Genomic DNA, 20,744 nt, shown 5'->3' with positions numbered 1-20,744 from the left:
ACCACTGTTATGGCAGAAAATGAAGAGGAACTAAAAAGCCTCTTGATGAAAGTGAAAGAGGAGAAGGAAAAGTTGGCTTAAAGTTCAACATTCAGAAAACTAAGATCATGGCATCTGATCCCATCACTTCATGGCAAATAGATGGGGAAACAGTGGCTGACTTTATTTTGGGGGGCTCCAAAATCACTGCAGATGGTGACTACAGCCATAAAATGAAAAGACGCTCACTCCTTGGAAGGAAAGTTATGACCAACCTAGATAGCATATTAAAAAGCACAGACATTACTTTGCCAACAAAGGTCCATCTAGTCAAGGCTATGGTTTTTCCAGTGGTCATGTATGGATGTGAGAGTTGGACTGTGAAGAAAGCTGAGTGCCGAAGAACTGATGCTTTTGAGCTGTGGTGTTGGACAAGACTCTTGAGAGTCCCTTGGACTGCAAGGAGATCCAACCAGTCCATCCTAAAGGAGATCAGTCCTGGTGTTCATTGGAAGGACCGATGCTGAAGCTGAAACTCCAATACTTTGGCTACCTCATGTGAAGAGTTGACTCATTGGAAAAGACCCTGATGCTGGGAAGGATTGGGGGCAGGAGGAGAAGGGAAAGACAGAGGATGAGATGGTTGGATGGCATCACTGACTCGATGGGCATGAGTTTGAGTAAACTCCGGAAGTTGGTGAGGGACAGGGAGGCCTAGCGTGCTGCAATTCATGGGGTCCCAAAGAGTCGGACATGACTGAGCAACATGAACTGAACTGAACTGAACTGAACTGAAAGTCTGTAATGAGACTTTAACTCTTATATCTGATATTTAACACTGAATATTTCCCAGATCATGTGAACCTAAAATTCATTTAATTTAATGTCTCTTATTTTTAGAATTGTTTGATTTGCAAGTGTTTACTTTTCCTTAAGCCAATTTAATAGAGCTCCTTTACAAATTAATCTCAAAAATTCAAAACAAAGACAAATACTGAGACATACATACATCCAGATAGACAGGGATCTTACAGCTTCATTTTCTAAACTTAGTCATGAATCAGGTATTATAAAACTCACTGGTGTGTTGTATGAAAGGAGAGAAGGTTAGCACTCCCCTTGATAAGGATGGAAGGGGCTCTCGGGCCTGACAACACGCATACGGTTAAGGCATTGCCACCTACTTCGTGGCATCTGACCACTGTTTTTAGAGCCAAAGGGATCGGGTGGAGAGGGAGGTGGGAGGGGGGATCGGGATGGGGAATACATGTAAATCCATGGCTAATTCATGTCAATGTATGACAAAAACCACTACAATATTGTAAAGTAATTAGCCTCTAACTAATAAAAAGAAATGAGAAAAAAAAAAACTCACTGGTTTATAGACAACAGTTTTAATAAGGATAAGTTTAAAAGACTTCCTTTCCATTTCCCCCTCAGTCTCAGGAACTGGAGATTATTAGACTAGATAAGAGAAATGTACCTGAGGGTGCTGATCTTAAGGCACAGGGAAAGTCATGTTCTTCTGGCAGGACTTACTCTCTCAGTGTCAGAATTCTGGAAGAGAAAAAAAAAAGATATTTTAAAAGCTAACTTTCTCTAATTGTACATGCACAAAGAATCAGTTTTTTGTTTGTTTTTGTTTGGGGAGATTGTTTTTGTTCTTTGGGGTTTTATATTCCTCCCAATTTAAAAAAGTTTTATCTTAGCCAGTTTTCTTTGGAGTCCAGAGAATTTTGTGGCCACGGCATGTCATAATAAAATGTCATCTTTGTCTTCTCTAGCCAGTTTTACAGCTAAAACTTAGACCAGATAGTGCTCACATTGGCCCAGATAAGAATGGCAGACTGGCTGATAAAATGCTGTCCCAGCAGGGATCGTCCCTCTGGGGAGATGGGGTCTTAGTTTGATCAGATGAGGGGGAAGGAGATGGCGGAGGAGCAGGTGGACATGGAGTTCGTCTCTCTCCAGAGATACATCAGGAAGACACCTTCAGACACAGGAGATCTTGCAGAACGCCAGCTGAGAGCAGGCAGGAGCACCTGGCCACCGGAGAAGAATATATAGAACCACACAAAACTCAGTAGGGTGAAGGAAGTGGGAGGAAAAGAGGAGAGTGGTAGGACTGGACCTGCCTTCGGAGGGTGGGGGGACTGAATCAGGGGTCTGGTCCCCACGTGTGCGCCCTTGGAAGGTGAGGAAACTGTCTGGGGAGCAGAGGAGAAGCACTTGAGGCTGAGGGTGAAGCAGCTGATCTGTGAGAGTCTGAATGGGATGAGAATCACAGGGACAATCCTTGCCGCGGCCATGCGTTTCCTGGAGAGGGACGCAAGGACGCAAGTCCCCTGGAAGGCGCAGGGCAGGGAGCTGGAGAGGAGGGACTGTGGAGCGATCCCAGCCGTTGAGTGTGGGGAGATGCCCACCAGAGGGGATGTGGGGAAGTGGAAGTGGGAAACGCCTGTGCAGGAAACCGGAGCAGCCGTGGAGGCAGGGAGATCCTGACGAGTCACTCACAAGGGTGGAACCATCGCTGTAGCCTCTCTGTCCCCACACGTCAGCCCTGGACAGTGGAAGGCCCCAGAGAGAGGCTGGCCCATTACTGCCTTTACAGGGGAGGGAGCCAGGAGCAGTAGAGAAGGACAGGCCCCAGAGGCGCTCTGAGAGCAGCTACCAGAGGCCAGGACGAGACCCTGGGAGAACCAGAGCTCCCTCGGCTGAGACAGCTGGGGTCCCTGCACACTCGGCGGCCCCAGAGTTCCCATGATCCAAGCAGCTGAGCCACCCCCACGCTGGATCCTCACTGGGGCTGAGCTGCCAGAGGCTAGTAAAAGCCCCTTTCCTCGGCCCTAGCCGCCAGTTCCCCTGAGCACCTGGTGCCCCAGGCCCTGCCACCCCAGCAGCTTCGCCCCCCGCACCCCGTCCTCCCTGGGGTGGACCCACGCCCTCCAGGGCAGCCTCAGCAGCAAAGCCCCGTGGAGGACTCACAGGCAGAGGTGGAGACACAGCCACAGCGGAAACCCAGGGGCAGTGAGGCTGAGGAGGAGAACTCAGAACCTTCCCACCTGCTGCACAAGTTGAAGATTGAATCCACTCAATCAAGGAGCAGACTCTGTGTCTCTGAATATATGAAAGGACACCGAGCGCTCCCGCAGAAGAAAACACACAGCTCTGGCAGCTGTAGACCTTGGAGGCAAGAATAGCAGGAGTAGGACCAGATTAGAGTCTGAGCTGCCCACGCAGCAGGGCCAGAGACCAGCGCAGTGTTGGAGGGCACCCCGGGGAGGCGAGGTGCACGGAGACTCCCAGCGACAGAAAGGATGCTGACAGCTGAGATCCAAGAAAAACATTTATTATTCTTATATTTTGACTTGTTTTCTAGTTGCTTCTGGATTTTTTCCCCCATTCTGTTGCTGTAGTAGTTGATTTTATTAGCACTATTGTATCTACTTAGCTTTTGCGAATGTCCCCTCCCAGGGAGAATTTTTTTCTATCACACTTTTTACCTCCTGTTTATACTTCTGCCTCTATGTTGGCCTTCTGTGGTTCTATGGGGTTTTCTTTTTAATTCTTAAAGTTTTAAATTTTATTATTTCTATTTCTACTTTTTCTTTGGCTTTTCTTATTGCTATTTTCCTGTTGTAGTTTTTCCTTAATATACATAAATCTTTACCTACCTCTGCTTAACTTTGCTTCTTCTATTCTTTCTTCCTCTTCTTTCTTTTTCTTACGATGTTTGTTACCTTGATTTATTTCTATACTTTATTCTGCAGTTGGCACCTTGACTTGTTTTTATTTTCCAGTTTGTGCTTTAGTTAATTTTGTTTTTAAATGGCGGCTCTCATTTTCGGTTCCCTTTGCTTGCTGGGCCCATCTCTTGTACTTTATTTATTTATTTATTGACTGTTTTTATTTGTTTCTGTGTGTGTGTGTGTGTGTGTGTGTGTGTGTGTGTGTGTATTCTCTTGTTTTTATTTGTTGATCAGAACAGTCTGAAGGAGTAAGGGAACTTGCAGAAATGGGAAATATTGATTTCCCCCTAAGAGTTTGGAGAAGATTGAAGGGGACCATTTAGAATGTAGGAGAGGTAACCTCCAACCATATTCTCATACTTTGGCAATGAAGATCTAATTGTAGGATAGTATTATAATCTCAGTTAGCTCAGTCACTCGGTCCTGTCTGAACCTTTGCGAGCCCAGGGACTGCAGATCGCCAGGCCTCCCTGTCCATCACCAACTCCCAAAGTTTACTCAAATCATGTCCATTCAGTCAATGATGACATCCAACCATCTCATCCTCTGTCAACTCCTTCTCCTTCTGCCTTCAATCTTTCCCAGCATCAGGGTCTTTTCAAATGAGTCAGCTCTTCACATCAGGTGGCCAAAGGATTGGAGTTTCAGCTTCAACATCAGTCCTTCCAATGAATGTTCAGGACTCATCTCCTGTAGGATGGACTGGTTGGATCTCCTTGCAGCCCAAGGGACTCTCAAGAGTCTTCTCCAACACCACAGTTCAAAAGCATCAATTCTTCGGTGCTCAGCTTTCTTTATAATCCAACTCTCACATCCATACAGGACTACTGGAAAAACCATGGCTTTGACTAGATGGACCTTTGCTGGCAAAGTAATGTCTCTGCTTTTAACTATGCTGTCTAGGTTGGTTATAACTTTTCTTCCAAGGAGCAAGCACCTTTTAATTTCATGGCTGCAGTCACCATCTGCAGTGATTTTGGAGCCCAAAAGATAAAGTCTCTCACTGTTTCCACTGTTTCCCCATCTATTTACCATAAAGTGATGGGACCAGATGCCATGATCTTAGTTTTCTAAATGTTGAGTTAAGCCAGTTTTTTTCATTCTCCTCTTTCACTTTCATCAAGAGGCTCTTTAGTTCTTCACTCTCTGACGTAACTGTGATGTGATCTGCATATCTGAGTTTGTTGATATATCTCCCAGCAATCTTGATTCCAGCTTGTGTTTCATCCAGCCCAGCATTTCTCATGATGTACTCTGCATATAAGTTAAGTAAGCAGGGTGACAATATACAGCCTTGACGTACTCCTTTCCCAATTTGGAACCAGTCTGTTGTTTCATGTTCAGTTCTAACTGTTGCTTCCTGACCTGCATACAGGTTTCTTGGGAGGCAGGTCAGGTGGTCTGGTATTTTCATCTCTTTAAGAATTTTCCACAGTTGGTTGTGATCCACACAGTCAAAGGCTTTGGCATAGTCAATAAAGCAGAAGTAGATGTTTTTCTGGAACTCTCTTGCTTTTTCAATAATCCAGCAGATGTTGGCAATTTGATCTCTGATTCCTCTGCCTTTTCTAAACCCAGCTTGAACATCTGGAGGTTCACAGTTCACGTACTGTTGAAGCCTGGCTTGGAGAATTTTGAGCATTACTTTGCTAGTGTATGAGATGAGTGCAATGTGCAGTAGTTTGAGCATTCTTTGGCATTGCCTTTATTTAAGTGTAAATCTTTTTAAAATTTTTATTTGTTTATTTACTTGGCTCTGCAGGGTCCCTGTTGTGGTATGTGGAATCTTAGTTCCCTGACCAGGGCTCGAACCCATGCCCCTTGCATTGGGAGCCCAGAGTCTTGGCCACTGAACAATCAGAGAAGCCCCTAAAGTATAACTCTTGACATAATACACAGTTACCTGAGTTTCCTTCCCATGTGGCAATCTCTAGTTCTTATTGGAAATAAGTACAAGAAGGTGCTTCTTATGTGTCAGCTAATATTTCTTCCTCTAGTTGCCAGTTACATCATAGTACTTTCTTTGTGAAGATTCATCTTACTACACACTTATGAAGCATGCAATTTTCTGTAGGCATATTAAGCTTTAAAAAGTTTACTTAAAAATTATACAATAGCAAAGTCATTTTGTCCACTGGCAATAAATACAGGGCACTAAATGCTTTCCACCTTCACAGTCCATCGAGGCTCAAAGTGCACCTTGAACCAGCAGATACCTCCAGGGCATGGGGGGCTCCACACAGCATCTATTTCCTGTGGTTAAGATGCTTCGTCACTAGGGTGTTTTAGTCCGGAGTGTGGGAGGTGGAGGCTGGTGGCTGTGGCTCATTGTTCTCCTCCAAGCTGTGTCGGATCCCATATCCAAAGTATATGGCAAATCCTAGTAGGGAAATGAGACAGTAAGAAGAAAAACAGGGGCTCTCCTCACTTATGAATGCCCAGAAAGCCTCCTATTATGGCATCTGACACAGTTTAGGGGAGAGGTGGTTAGAAGAGGATTGGGTTCAGTCACTCAAGAAGCTTCTTCGCCCTAGAAAGTCACTCACCAATGGCATTCCAGATGCCAAGGACAGTCCAAGTCCAAGAGGTCATCTGCATCATCAAGTAAAGGTTCAGGAAGATGCTCACCCGTGGGAGGACAGGCAGAGCAGGGACCTGTGGGCAGAGTCAGTTCATCCCTGAACACAGCCCAGACATCTGAAAGGGAGACCCTTCCCCACGAGGGCGGGACAAGTTCTGCCCAATTCAGGCTGTGTGTTCGGTGCCTATTGAGCCTGGTTTCTAAAGCACTGAGTGTGGATCAGGGAAGAGTCCATTGGTTTCAGCAACTCCCCTTCTTCCCTGGTCCAGCAAAGGATGTTTAGACCTAAAGCACACAGACCTGCTTCTCTCAAGGTGGACACTTTGAACACATAGGTCACCTACCCTGAACATAAGAAAAGAGGGGTCCTGGGGCTGCCTCCAGATGATGACCGTGACCCCAGTGATGAGCAGCAGCAGCAGCACAGTCACTGCTGTGAGCCCGGGGTCTCCAGAGAACACCCGGCTGGGCCACCGGGCCAGGATCAGGCTCAGGATGGTCAGCAGGAGAACTGCAGGGGTCAAGGTGGAGGAGAACAGGCTGGACCCAGAAGACAGACGTCAGGACCTCGGGTCACACCCCTCCCTGAAACCACCAACATCAGGAAGGGCCATCATATCTCCCAGACTCCTCAACTGAGACAAGATACACACTCTCACTCCATCCAGTCAATTTCAGAACATGAGCAAAGGGAAACCCCACTGCTCACCAAGCAGGAAGGCACATCCATAGACAATCTGGCCAGATTTCTGGGTGGGGATGGTGCTCGTAGGGAACCACAGGCTCTTTAGAATGTTTGAGTTTCCTGCTTCAGGTTCAGAGTCCAAAGGACTTCTTTCAAGTACAGGCTCCATCTCAGTTTCTTCTTCGGTTTTCTCATTCTTACTTAAATTCTGATCTGGCTGGTACCTGAATTCAAGGTTTAAAAGCAATATTATCAGCAGCCCCTATTCACACAACATCAGATTGTCTATTCCACTTCTTTCCTCTGTGAACAATCAGAAGGCAGCATGACACAGACCAGGATTTCCTCCCCATCATCCCCATGACGCCAAGCCCCCTGATCGAGGTGTAGCGGGGTCTCACCTGAGAACAAGGACCGAGAAACACACCATGGAGTAAGCGAGCAGGGACGCAACTGCCATGAGGTTTGCGATGTCACTGAACTCAAAGAGTAATGCCGTGATCGCTAGAATCGGGGACAAAAACGGAGGGGCTGCGATTGAGAAACCACTGCATCTGCACATAAGGGAAACGGATCAAGGAAGGAGTGAGCTTTGTTTATTCACCTGCAAGGCTTCCAGAAGACATGATGGCCACGACGGGAATTTCCTTGTGACCACAGACCTTGGCAAGTCCCCGGAAAAGGAGCCCGTCCTCTGCCATTGCACGGATTAACCGAGACATGGGGAACATGTCACCCAGGAGGCTGGGAGAGAAAGTGGAGACACGTGTGAGGACAGAGAAGCAGGAGAGACCAGGGCATCCGCTCCCTGGTCTACAGGGAGCAAGATGCCTTTCCCTCTTGTCTCTCAGTCCCACGGGCTGGGGTGCATGAGCATCTGACAGTGGACGGAGAGAAACCAGTGACACTGACCTGGACGTGAGAGCACAGAGAATGCCAACAGCCACGACGTATCTGGCAGGGCCCCAGCCTACATGGAGAAAAGCCTCGGGCAAGGGGCTGTGGTGATGAATCTGGTAGTAGGGTACCATGAGGGTGAGTGCCGCTGAGACACCAAAATAGGCCAAAAAGCACATCAGGAGTGAGATCAGGGAGATGGACCGCTGAGGCTTTAGGTCTCCTCTCTCTGCAAAAGGGGTAGAAGCAGCAGGTCAGGAAAACACCCTGGGTGAAAGCACAGAATTGCCTTCCCTCTTGGTCCTCCAAAAGCAGGCTAATTTCCTCCCAAACTTTGTGCCCAAGGGCAGCCCAAACTCTGTCCAAACCCCCGATGGGACACACGGTGACCGTGTTACCTGTGGTGGTAATGGCAGCAAAACCGACAAATGCGTAGAAACACGTAGCTGCTCCTTGGAGAACCCCCTCAAAGTCAAAAGGCACAAACCCTCCAGCACCTATAGGGCCCAACCTATGGTGGGAGAAGGAGCAAGAAAGAACGTGGGTGAGGTGGGTTCAGCCATCACTTCTGGACTCTTCCCTCAATACCACAAACTCTGGAAACCCACCATCTGGATCCACCAGCCTGGGTCTCTTTAGTCCCCACAAAATTCTCAGCTCTGATTCCCCTAGACACACACACATTAATATGACCAAGGGTACACTCCTAACCTATGAATGAATACAGCTGTGGCCAATTCGTAGTCCTGTTCTGTGAGCTTCCAGTTGTGCAGGTCTCCCTTAATGAAGCCAGAGACGATGATGAAGCTGAGAACCGACAGGTTGATGCCTGTGAACACTCTGTAAACCCAGGCTGACTCAGGAACGCCCAGAGCGAGTAGTACTGGAGGAGAGAGGGAATATGAGACATGCACAGTAACTAAGTCCACAGAGACGGAAAGCAGCCTCAGGGGCTGGGGGTTGTGGGGGTGGAGTGGATGGACCGTGACTGCTCAGTGGGTACAGGGTGTCTTTTAGGGGAGATGAACATGTTTGAAGCTCGATGCAGGTGATGGCTGGACAACATTGTGAATGTACTAGCACCCCTGAACTGTCCCCATAAAATAGTTAATTTCTTTTCTTATAATTTTAATTTTTTTTCATTTTATTTATATTTGGCTGTGCTGAGTCTTCACTGCGGCATAACAGAATCTTTAGTTGTGGCATATGAACTCTTAAGTTGCATCAAGTTTAATCTTAGTTCCCTGACCAGGGGTGGAAGGTCCCCTGCATTGGGAGCAAGGAGTCTTGGCCACTGGACCACCAGGGAAGTCCTAATAGTTTGTTTCTTACTGTGGCGATCATCTCACTGTAGGCAGGTCTATCAGATAGTCACCGAGGGACTTTCCTGGTGGTCCAGTGGTTGGGAGTCTGCCAGCCAATGCAGGGGACACGAGTTCGACCCCTGGTCCAGGGACATTCCACATACTGCAGACCAACTAAACCCATGGGCACTAACTACTGAGCCCAAGCTCTGGAGCCTGAGTTCTGCAACAAGAGAAGCCACCGCAATGAGAAGCCTGTGTATCGCAACAAAGAGTAACCCATGCTCTCTGCAACTAGAGAAAACCTGTGAGCAGCAACGAAGACCTAGTACAGCCAACAAAAAAATCACATTGTACACCTCAAACTTATCATGCTGTATGTCAGTTATATCTCAGGAAAGCTGGGGGAAATAGCAAAATGATAAATTTATGCTATGTGAATTTCCTCTGAAATTTAAAAACGAAACAAAACAAAAAACTTTGGTCTCAGTACCAAGAAGAAAATATGTCAGTCTAAGAAAATGATTTTCACCTGGGAGTAAGTTTTATTCCCCAAATATTTGGCATGGTCTGGAGACATGCTGATTGTCACAATTTGGGGAGTGTGTTTCACTGGTATCTAGTCATGTATGGATGTGAGAGTTGGACTATAAAGAAAGCTGGGCACTGAATAATTGATGCTATTGAACTGTGGTGTAGGAGAAGACTCTTGAGAGTCCCTTGGACTGCAAGGAGATCCAAGCTGGATCTAGAAAAGGCAGAGGAACCAGAGATCAAATGATCAACATCGTTGGATCATGAAAAAAGCAAGAGAGTTCCAGAAAAACATCTATTTCTGCTTTATTGACTATGCCAAAACCTTTCACTGTGTAGCTAACAACAAACTGTGGAAAATTCTTCAAGAGATGGGAATACCAGACCACCTGACTTGCCTCTTGAGAAATCTATACGTAGCTCAGGAAGCAGCAGTTAGAACTGGACATGGAATAACTGATTGTTTCCAAATCGAGAAAGGAGCCCGTCAAGGCTGTATACTGTCACCCTGCTTATTTAACTTATATGCAGAGTACATAATGAGAAAAGAGAGGCTGGATGAAGCACAAGCTGGAATCAAGATTTCTGGGTAAATATCAATAACCTCAGATATGCAGATGACACCACACAGATGGCAGAAAGCAAAGAAGAACTAAAGAACCTCTTGATAAAAGTGAAAGAGGAGAGTGAAAAAGCTGGCTTCAAACCCAACATTCAGAAACTAAGATCATGACATCTGGTCCCATCGCTTCATGACAAATAGATGGGGAAACCATGGAAACAGTTAGAGACTTTATTGTGGGGGGCTCCAAAATCACTGCAGATGGTGACTGCAGCCATGAAATTAAAAGACTCTTGCTCCTTGGAAAGAAAGTTATGACCAAACTAGACAACATATTAAAAAACTGATACATTAGTTTTCCAAGAAGATCTGTCTAGTCAAAGCTATGGTTTTTCCAGTAGTCACATATGGATGTGAGAGTTGGACTATAAAGAAGGCTGGGTGCCAAAGAATTGATGCTTTTGAACTGTGGTGTTGGAGAAGACTCTTGAGAATTCCTTGGACAGCAAGGAGATCCAACCAGTCCATCCTCAAGGAAATCAATCCTGAATATTCATTGGAAGGGCTGATGTTGAAGCTGAAACTCCAACACTTTGGCCACTTGATGCGAAGAGATGACTCACTTGGAAAGACTGATGCTGGGAAAGATTGAAGGTGGGAGGAGAAGGGGACAACAGAGGATGAGTTGGTTGGATGGTATCACAGACTCAATGGACATGAGTTTGAGTAAACTCTGGGAGTTGGTGATGGACAGGGAGGCCTGGCATGCTGCAGTCCATGGGGTCACAAAGAGTCCAAAAAAGAGTGAGTGAACTGAAATGAGCTTGACTGAGTTGGGTCTCAGCTGTGGGATTTTTTGTTGTGACCCAAACAACAAAGTTTGGGAATCAGTGGATAAAGAATCCGCTTGCAATGCAGGAAACACAGAAGGCATTAGTTCACTTCCCAGGTCAGGAAGATCCCCTGGAAAAGGAAATGGCAACTCACTCCAGTATTCTTGCCTGGAAAATCCCAGCGACAAAGGAGACTATTGGGCTGTAGCCCAAAGGGTCAGACATGACTGAACACTACACACACACACACACACACACACACACACACACAAACACACACACAGATATTCTCCAGGTGTAGTGTGCAGGCTAAGGACTTGGGCTTACTTGTTCTGCAGCACATGAGATCTTAGCTCCCTGACTAGGGATCGAACCTGTGTCCCCACATTGCAAGGCAGATTCTTAACCACTGGACCACCAGGGGAGTCCCCTCATCCCACCTTATATCTGACCCCTGACTCACCTGCAAGCAGCAGCACCAGGCCCAGTGTGAAAAAGTCTGCATATGTGGCCAGTAAGTAGGGCACATGCAGAGGGAAAGTTCCCTCCAATGCCTGAGAGATGCGGTCCCCGATGAGGCTGTCAAAGGCGTACCTCCAGGCCCTGGCTGTACACGCAGTGGCTGCAGCAGCAGAACAAACATTCACAGACAAAATTGAACACCTAGTATGTGCCAACGGACGTATTTTGGAGGAAAAAAACAGACAAAATATATAAAGGCAAAGATTTTTTTTTCATGGATTATCAAGAGCAGACTGAGATGATTCACAAAATATGTCCACTATTTAATATGTTAGGAGGACATCAGTATTTCACAAGAAAAGAAAACAGGGAGGTTGGACCAGGAGGGCTAAAGGATGAGGGATGAAATTTTAAATCAAGTGGCAACACCCCCCCCAAAAAAAAAACCACTGAAAGGCAACAGCTGAGCAAAGACTTCAATATTATGAGGTGATGAGCCTGTGGGACACGCCTCCAACCATCCGGGCCTAGTTTCCTTTCCTTCTCATTCTTAGTCCAGCTTTTTAAGGAAAGCAGGAGAGAGCTGAATAGAATGAAGTTGTGGGGTTTTCCAGCCACTATTACCCACTTCCCCCCACAAGTCAGGTAACAAAGTGCCCACGAGTAAGACCGCAGTCCCATCTCCCAGTTTCCTGACCTGAGCCCCACACCTTTCCCCCACACCTGTTGCCTGGTCCCATCACCTCACCAGATAAAAATAACACTATGATGTTCCAGCCAACGACGAAGGCCCAGAGCTGCCCCATCGTGACATAGCTGCAGACATAGGGAGAAGAGGAGCGTGGGACCTGGGCGTCAAACTCCACACAGCAGAGCCTGGACAGCAGGGAAGACAGGCCGGCCACCAAGAAGCAGATGACAACCGCTGGTCCAGCTACGTACTTGGCCACGGCACCAACCACGATGTACAGGCCGGCTCCCAGGTTCCTGCCCACACCCAGGAACACCAGTTCTATGGCATTCAGATGAACCACGAGACCGTCAGACTTCTTTATGGTGTCTTCCCCTCGCCTGTGAACCAGCTTCTGACCAAACTTGTGAACATACTGACGCAGCATCCTAGACATAGTTGAGGAGGCGACAATCTGCTGAGAAAAAGACACAGAGTTTGTCAAGATTGTTTATCCGCCCTTGACCCTGGGAGTTAAATTCCATGAAGTATTGAAGTGATGAGGGGCAGGTGGCAAAAGGACCCATTGGGCAAGTTCTCCATCTCTGAGCTGTGGATTCTTCCAACACAAAGAAGCCTCTTAACGTGTTCCAAAATCACTAGAAAGAGTGTTTAAGGAGAAGTGATGGGGAGCAGAATCAGTTCAGTCACTCAGTCATTGCAACCCCACAGACTGCAGCACGCCAGGCCTCCCTGTCCGTCACCAACTCTCAGGGCTTACTCAAACTCATGTCCATCGAGTCAGTGATCCAACCATCTCATCCTCTGTCATCCCCTTCTCCTTCTGCCTTCAATCTTTTCCAGCAACAGGGTGTTTGCCAATGAGTTGGCTCTTCACATCAAGTGGACAAAGTGTTGGAGCTTCAGCTTCAGCATCTGTCCTTCCAATGAATATTCAGGGTGGATCTCCTTTAGGATTGACTGGTTTGATCTCCTTGCCATCCAAGCGACTCACAAGGGTCTTCCAAGTGTTTTCTCTTCCCATCTTCCTGTGGGTTCTCTTCCTCCCATTTGAAGCCCCAGAGTCCTACTCCTTTCTCCTTAGCTCAGGGGGGGATATGAGCCTCAATTGTTTGAGTGTCTTAGAGTCTCAGGCTTTTATGGGGCTCCCCTATGAAGCAAATTGAATCTCCTAATCTGTCTTTTCTTCGGCTGCACTGGGTCTTAGTTGTAGCACACAGATCTTTCGTTGAGGCAGGTGAACTCAGTTGCAGCATACGGGGTCTAGTTCCCCAACCAGGGATCGAACCCAGGCCCTCTGCAATGGGAGCGTGGAGTCTTAGCCACTGAACCACCAGGGAAGCGCCTGTTTGCCTGTCTTATGTCAGTTTAATTATTAGACCAGCCAAAGAGCTTAGAAAAGGAAATTTCTGTCCCTACAGAAGCAAAAACCTTCCGGCACACTGCCTGGCTCACAGTATCTGCTTAATGGGTATGGTCTGAGTGGATAAGAATGCTGATTTCTTGGTTTTAAGCAAAATCAATCAGTTCTGCCATTTCAAATCCAGCTCTGCTATTTAGTAGCCTGTTGGTATTGCACGTGATAGATACCATCTTCGTCCTGCTTTTCTCTGTACCACTGGGAAAACTGCCGTTATGATCATTATTTCCTTCCATCCTAGATAGGGATGAAGTGACTAAGGGGCTTGGTGATCAGAAATCACAGACTCCACATGCTTCCATGATGAAGATCCTGAAACCTGGTAGCTTCCTGTTCTGTTGCCTGCAGAGTGACATGGAATAGGGACTCTGCTTTGGGGCAGAAGGAGGTGGAATTTGTAGGGAGGGACAGACTCCAGCCCAGCTCAGTCAAAGCATCACAGCAGAGTGGCCTCCCAACTAACTGCCTGGAGGGAAGAGGGATTAACCTTCATTCTGAATCAGAAACGACAGGACTGTTTCCTGCTGCTTTGGGGCATGAAATGTCCCCTCACTACACTGCTCTGCAGGGCTAGGCTGACCCAGTGACCACAAGTCACCATCAGGGGGCTTCCACCCCTGATAGTCTGAAGTCCAAGTTTAGCATTTTGGTTCAGAGCAAGCATTCAGAGAGCCAGGACACTCTGATTAGAATCTTGACTCCTCGAACACTACTGTGCCTTTGAACAAGTCATTTACTTCTCTGGACCTGTGTTTCCTTCTTGCTCAAATGCTGCTGACGAACCCTTGTGCACTGTGAGTAGGAATGTGAGGTTCTCTAAAAAAACTAAAAATGGAATTACCACATGATCCAGCAATTCCACTGCTGGGTGTACACCCAAAAGAACTGTAAATAGGATCTCAAAGAGATATTTGCACACCTATTTTCATAGCAGCATTATTCGCAATAGCTGAAAGCTGGAAGCAACCCAGATGTCCAACCTCAAAGAAATGGACAAACATGACGAAGCCTATACATACATTGAAATAATGCAGTTTCATTTTCAAAACTTAGTCATGAATCAGGTATTATAAAATTCACTGGTTTATCATCAACAGTTTTAATAAGTAAAAGTTTAAAAGATTTCCTTTCCATTTCCCACCCTTGGTCTCAGGAATCAGAGTTATTAGATTAGATAAGAGAGTGCACTGGGAAAGTCATGTTCTTCTAGCAGAACTTGTTATCTCAGTGTCAGAACTCTGAAAAGAAAAAAAAAAGTATTTTAAAAGCTGGCTTTCTCTAGTTGCGCATGCAAAAAGAACCAGTTTTTGTCTGTTTGTTTTTGTTTGGGGAGGTTGTTTTTGTTCTTTGGGGTTTTATATCCCCCCTCAATTTCAAAAAGTTTTATCTTAGCCAGTTTTCTCTGGAGTCCAGAGAATTTTGTGGCCACAGCATGTCATAATAAAATGTCATCTTTCTTTTCTCTAGTGAAAGTTTTATAGCTAAAATTTAGACCAGATAGTGCTCAAATTGGCCCAGATAAGAATGGCAGACTGGCTGATAAAATGCTGTCCCAGCAGGAATCGTCCCTCTGGGGAGATGGGGTCTTAGTTTGATCAGATGAGGGAGAACGAGATGGCGGAGGAGCAGGTGGACATGGAGTTCGTCTCTCCAGAGATACATCAGGAAGACACCTTCAGACACAGGAGATCTTGCAGAATGCCAGCTGAGAGCAGGCAGGAGCACCTGGCCACCGGAGAAGAATATATAGAACCACACAAAACTCGGTAGGGTGAAGGAAGTGGGAGGAAAAGAGGAGAGTGGTAGGACTGGACCTGCCCTCGGAGGGTGGGGGGACTGAAGCAGGGGTCTGGTCCCCATGTGTGCGCCCTTGGAGGGTGAGGAAACTGTCTGGGGAGCAGAGGAGAAGCACTTGAGGCTGAGGGTGAAGCAGCTGATCTGTGAGAGTCTGAATGGGATGAGGATCACAGGGACAATCCTTGCCGCGGCCATGCGTTTCCTGGAGAGGGACGCAAGGACGCAAGTCCCCTGGAAGGCGCAGGGCAGGGAGCTGGCGAGGAGGGACTGTGGAGCGATCCCAGCCGTTGAGTGTGGGGAGATGCCCACCAGAGGGGATGTGGGGAAGTGGAAGTGGGAAACGCCTGTGCAGGAAACCGGGGCAGCCGTGGAGGCAGGGCGGTCCTGACGAGTCACTCACAAGGGTGGAGCCGTCATGGTAGCCTCTCTGTCCCCACACGTCAGCCCTGGACAGCGAAATTCCCCAGAGAGAGGCTGGCCCGTTACTGCCTTCACGGGGGAGGGAGCCAGGAGCAGTAGAGAAGGACCAGCCACAGAGGCGCTCTGAGAGCAGCTGCCAGAGGCCAGGACGAGACCCTGGGAGAACCAGAGCTCCCTCGGCTGAGACAGCTGCGGTCCCTGCACACTCGGCGGCCCCAGAGTTCCCACGATGCAAGCAGTTGAGCCACCCCCACGCTGGATCCCCACTGGGGCTGAGCTGCCAGAGGCTAGAAAAAGCCCTTTCCTGCAGCCCTAGGTGCCAGTTCCCCTGAGCACCGGGTGCCCCAGGCCCTGCCACCCCAGCAGCTGCAGCCCCCGCACCCCGTCCTCCCTGGGGTGGACCCACGGCCTCCAGGGCAGCCTCAGCAGCAAAGCCCCGTGGAGGACTCACAGGCAGAGGTGGAGACGCAGCCACAGCGGAAACCCAGGGGCAGTGCGGCTGAGGAGGGGAACTCAGAACCTTCCCACCTGCTGCACAAGTTGCAGATGGAATCCACCCGATCAAGGAGCAGACTCTGTGTCTCTGAAGATATGAAAGGACACCGAGCGCTCCCGCAGAAGAAAACACACAGCTCTGGCAGCTGTGGACCTTGGAGGCAAGAACAGCAGGAGTAGGACCAGGTTAGAGTCTGGGCTGCCCACGCAGCAGGGCCAGAGAGCAGCGCAGTGTTGGAGGGCATCCCGGGGAGGCGAGGTGCACGGAGACTCCCAGCGACATAAAGGACGGTGACAGCTGAGATCCAAGAAAAGCATTTAGTATTCTTATATTTTGACTTGTTTTCTAGTTGCTCTGGATTTTTCCCCGACTCTGTTGCTCTAGTAGTTGATTTTATTAGTCCTAGTAAATCTACTTAAGCTTTTGAGAATTTTTCACTCACCAAGGAGAATTTTTTTTTTATTCACACTTTTTATTTCCTGTTTATATTCTGCCTCTATGTTGGCCTTTTGTGGTTCTATGTGGTTTTCCTTTTTAATTCTTTAAGTTTTAAATTTTATTATTTTTTTCTACATTTATTCTTTTGCTTTTCTTACTGCTATTTTCCTATTGTAGTTATTCCTTAATATGTATAAATCTTTACCTACCTCTGCTTAACTTTGCTTCTTCTATTCTTTCTTCCTCTTCTTTCTTTTTCTTACCATGTTTGTTAGCTTGATATTTTTCTATACTTCATTCCCCAGTTGGCACCTTGACTTGTTTTTATTTTCCAGTTTGTGCTTTAGTTAACTTTGTTTTTAAATGGTGGCTATCATTTTTGGTTCCCTTTGCGTGCTGGGCCCATCTCTTGTACATTATTTATTATTTTTTTGACAGTTTTTGTTTGTTTCTGGGTGAATGTGTGTGTGTGTGTGTGTGTGTGTGTGTATTCTCTTGTTTTTATTTGTTAATCAGAACAAGCTGAAGGAGTAAGGAACTTGCAGAAGTGGGGAAATCTTTATTTCCCCCCGAGAGTTCAGAGAAGATTGAAGGGGATCGTTCAGACTGTAGGAGAGGTAACCTCCATCCATGTTCCCATACTTTGGCAATGAAGATCTAATTGTAGGACAGTCCTACAGTCTCGGTTCGGTTCAGTTGCTCAGTCGTATCTGATTCTTTGTGACCCCACGGACTGCAGCATGCCAGGCCTCCCTGTCCATCACCAACTCCCAGAATTTACTCAAACTCATGTCCATTGAGTCGGTGATGCCATCCAACCATGTCATCCTCTGTCCCCCCTTCCCCTCCTGCCTTCAATCTTTCCCAGCATCTGGGTCTTTTCAAATGAGTCAGCTCTTCACATCAGGTGGCCAAAGTATTGGAGTTTCAGCTTCAATATCAGTCCTTCCTAATGAATATTCAGGACTGATTTCCTTTAGGATGGTCTTGTTGGTTCTCCTTGCAGTCCAAGGGAATCTCAAGAGTCTTCTCCAACACCACAGTTCAAAGGCATCAGTTCTTTGGTGCTTGGCTTTCTTTATAGTCCAACTCTAACATCCATGCATAACTACTGGAAAATCTATGGCTTTGACCAAACAGACTTTTGTTGACAAAGTAATCTCTCTGCTTTTAATATGCTGTCTAGGTTGGTCATCTTTTCTTCCAAAGAGCAAGCGTCTTTTAAATTCGTGGCTGCACGCTGTTTACAATAGCCAGGACATGGACACAACCTAGATGTCCATCATCAAATGAATGGATAAGAAAGCTGTTTTGCATATATACCATGGAATATTACTCAGCCATTAAAAAGAACACATTTGAATCAGTTCTAACGAGGTGGATGAAACTGGAGCCTATTATACAGAGTGAAGTAAGCCAGAAAGAAAAACACCCACACAGTATACTAATGCATATATAAGGAATTTAGGAAGATGGTACTGATAACCCTATAGGTGAGACTGTAAAAGAGACACAGATGTATGGAAGTGTCTATTGGACTCTATGGGAGAAGGCGAGGGTGGGATGATCTGAGAGAACAGCACTGAAACATGTCTATTACCATATTTGAAACAGATCGCCAGTCCAGGTTTGATGCATGAGACAGGGTGCTCAGGGCTGGTGCACTGTGATGACCCAGAGTGATGGGATAGGGAGGGCTGTGGGAGGGGACTTCATGATGGGGAACACATGTACACCCACGGCTGCTTCATGTCAATGTATGGCAAAAACTACTACAATATTATAAAGTAATTAGCCTCCAATTAAAATAAATTTTAAAAGTAAAAAAAACTTGAAAAAAAATTCATGGCTGCAGATGTCACCATCTGCAGTGATATTGGAGCCAAAAAAAAAAAAAAGTCTGTCACTGATTCCATTGTTCCTCTGTCTATTTGCTGTGAAATGATGGGACCAGATGCCATAATCTTTAGTTTTCTCAGTGATGAGTTTTAAGCCAACTTTTTTCACTCTCCTCTTTCGCTTTCATCAAGAGGCTCTTTAGTTCTTCTTCACTTTCTGCCATAAGTGTGGTGTCATCTGCATATCTGAGGTTATTGATATTTCTCCCGGCAATCTTGATTCCAGCTTGTGCTTCTTTCAGCCCAGCATTTCTCATGATGTACGCTGCATATAAGTTAAGAAAGTGGGTGATAATATATAGCCTTGACGTACTCCTTTTCCTATTTGGAACCAGTCTGTTGTTCCATGTCCATTTCTAACTGTTGCTTCCCGACCTGCATACAGGTTTTTCAAGAGGCAGGTCAAGTGGTCTGGTATTCCCATATTTTTCAGGATTTTCCACAGTATATTGTGATCCACACAGTCAAAGGCTTTGGCATAATCAATAAAGCAGAAGTGGATGTTTTTCTGGAACTCTCTTGGTTTTTTGATGATCCAGCAGATGTTGGAATTTCTGGTTCCCCTGCCTTTACTAAAACCAGCCTGAATATCTGGAAGTTCACAGTTCACATATTGCTGAAGCCTGGCTTGGAGAATTTTGAGCATCACTTTATTAGCATGTGAGATGAGTGCAATTGTGCAATAGTTTGAGTATTCTTTGGCATTGCTTTTCTTTGGGATTAAAATGAAAACTGACTTTTTCCAGTCCTGTGGCCACTGCTGAGTTTTCTAAATTTGCTGTCATATTGAGGGCAGCACTTTCACAGTATCATCTTTCAGGATTTGAAATAGCTCAACTGAAATTCCATCACCAGCACTAGCTTTGTTCGTAGTGATGCTTTCTAAGGCCCACTTGACTTCACATTCCAGGATGTCTGGCTCTAGGTGAGTGATCACAGCATTGTGATTAACTGGGTCATGAAGATCTTTCTTGTACAGTTCTTCTGTGTATTCTTGCCACCTCTTCTTAATATCTTCTGCTTCTGTTAGGTCCATACCATTTCTGTCCTTTATTGAGCCCATCTTAGCATGAAATGGTCCCTTGGTATCTCTCATTTTCTTGAAGAGATCTCTGGTCTTTCCCATTCTATTGTTTTCCTCTATTTCTTTGCATTGATCGCTGAGAAAGGCTTTCTTATCTCTCCTTGTTATTCTTTGGAACTCTGCATTCAAATGGAAATATCTTTTCTTTTCTCCTTTGCTTTTCACTTCCCTTCTTTTCACAGCTATTTGTAAGGCCTCCTCAGACAGCCATTTTCCTTTCTTGCATTTCTTTTTCCTGGGGATTGTCTTGATCCCTGGCTTCTATACAATATCACGAACCTCTGTCCATAGCTCATCAGGCACTCTGTCTATCAGATTAATTCCTTGAATCTATTGGTCACTTCCACTGTATAATCATAAGGGATTTGACTCAGGTCATACCTGAATGGTTTAGTGGTTTTCCCCAGTTTCTTCAATTTAAGTCTGAATTTGGCAATAAGGAGTTCATGATCTGAGCCACAGTCAGCTCCTGGTCTTGTTTTTGCTGACTGTAGAGAGCTTCTCCATCTTTGGCTGCAAAATATATCAATCTGATATTGGTATTGACCATCTGGTGATGTCCATGTGTAGAGTCTTCTCTTGTGTTGTTGGAAGAGGGTGTTTGCTATGACCAGTGCGTTCTCTTGGCAAAACTCTATTAGCCTTTGCCCTGCTTCATTCTGTACTCCAAGGCCAAATTTGCCTGTTACTCCAGGTGTTTCTTGACTTCCTACTTTTGCAGGACTGGGTGCACAACCATGTAAATATACTTAACATTTTTGGACTGTACACTTAAAATGGTTAAGTTTGTTAATGTTATGTTATGTGTATTTTATCACCATTTAAAAAATTGCTGCCCATGATAAGTAATAGAACAAGCTTCACACAGTTACTGGGTGTAGCAAACCCAAAGGGGACTGAAGATAAGTCAGCAA

The 20,744-nt window shown here is 46.2% G+C and overlaps 1 protein-coding gene and 1 non-coding gene across 2 annotated transcripts; one reads left to right on the top strand and one right to left on the bottom strand.

Moving 5' to 3' along the window:
* The first annotated feature begins 1,063 nt into the window (after positions 1-1,063).
* LOC139030111 (U6atac minor spliceosomal RNA) lies at positions 1,064-1,189 on the top strand. Its single transcript, XR_011482424.1, has one exon. It is a non-coding gene; the product is annotated as a U6atac minor spliceosomal RNA (small nuclear RNA).
* A 2,713-nt stretch (positions 1,190-3,902) lies between these two features.
* Positions 3,903-13,859, bottom strand: LOC139029801 (cationic amino acid transporter 3-like). The gene is given in 12 exon segments (XM_070450376.1): positions 3,903-6,044; positions 6,047-6,108; positions 6,275-6,383; positions 6,654-6,820; positions 7,019-7,218; positions 7,396-7,498; positions 7,599-7,738; positions 7,907-8,120; positions 8,290-8,402; positions 8,603-8,774; positions 11,588-11,746; positions 12,335-13,859. Coding segments are annotated over 12 exon segments (1,875 nt in total). The 5' UTR covers positions 12,714-13,859; the 3' UTR covers positions 3,903-5,987.
* Positions 13,860-20,744: the final 6,885 nt, after the last annotated feature.

This window comes from Odocoileus virginianus, chromosome 20, assembly GCF_023699985.2.
Source record: "Odocoileus virginianus isolate 20LAN1187 ecotype Illinois chromosome 20, Ovbor_1.2, whole genome shotgun sequence".
NCBI classification, from domain to species: domain Eukaryota; kingdom Metazoa; phylum Chordata; class Mammalia; order Artiodactyla; family Cervidae; genus Odocoileus; species Odocoileus virginianus.
Note: the sequence above shows the minus strand (reverse complement) of the source record. Positions and strands in the feature narration are given on the sequence as shown.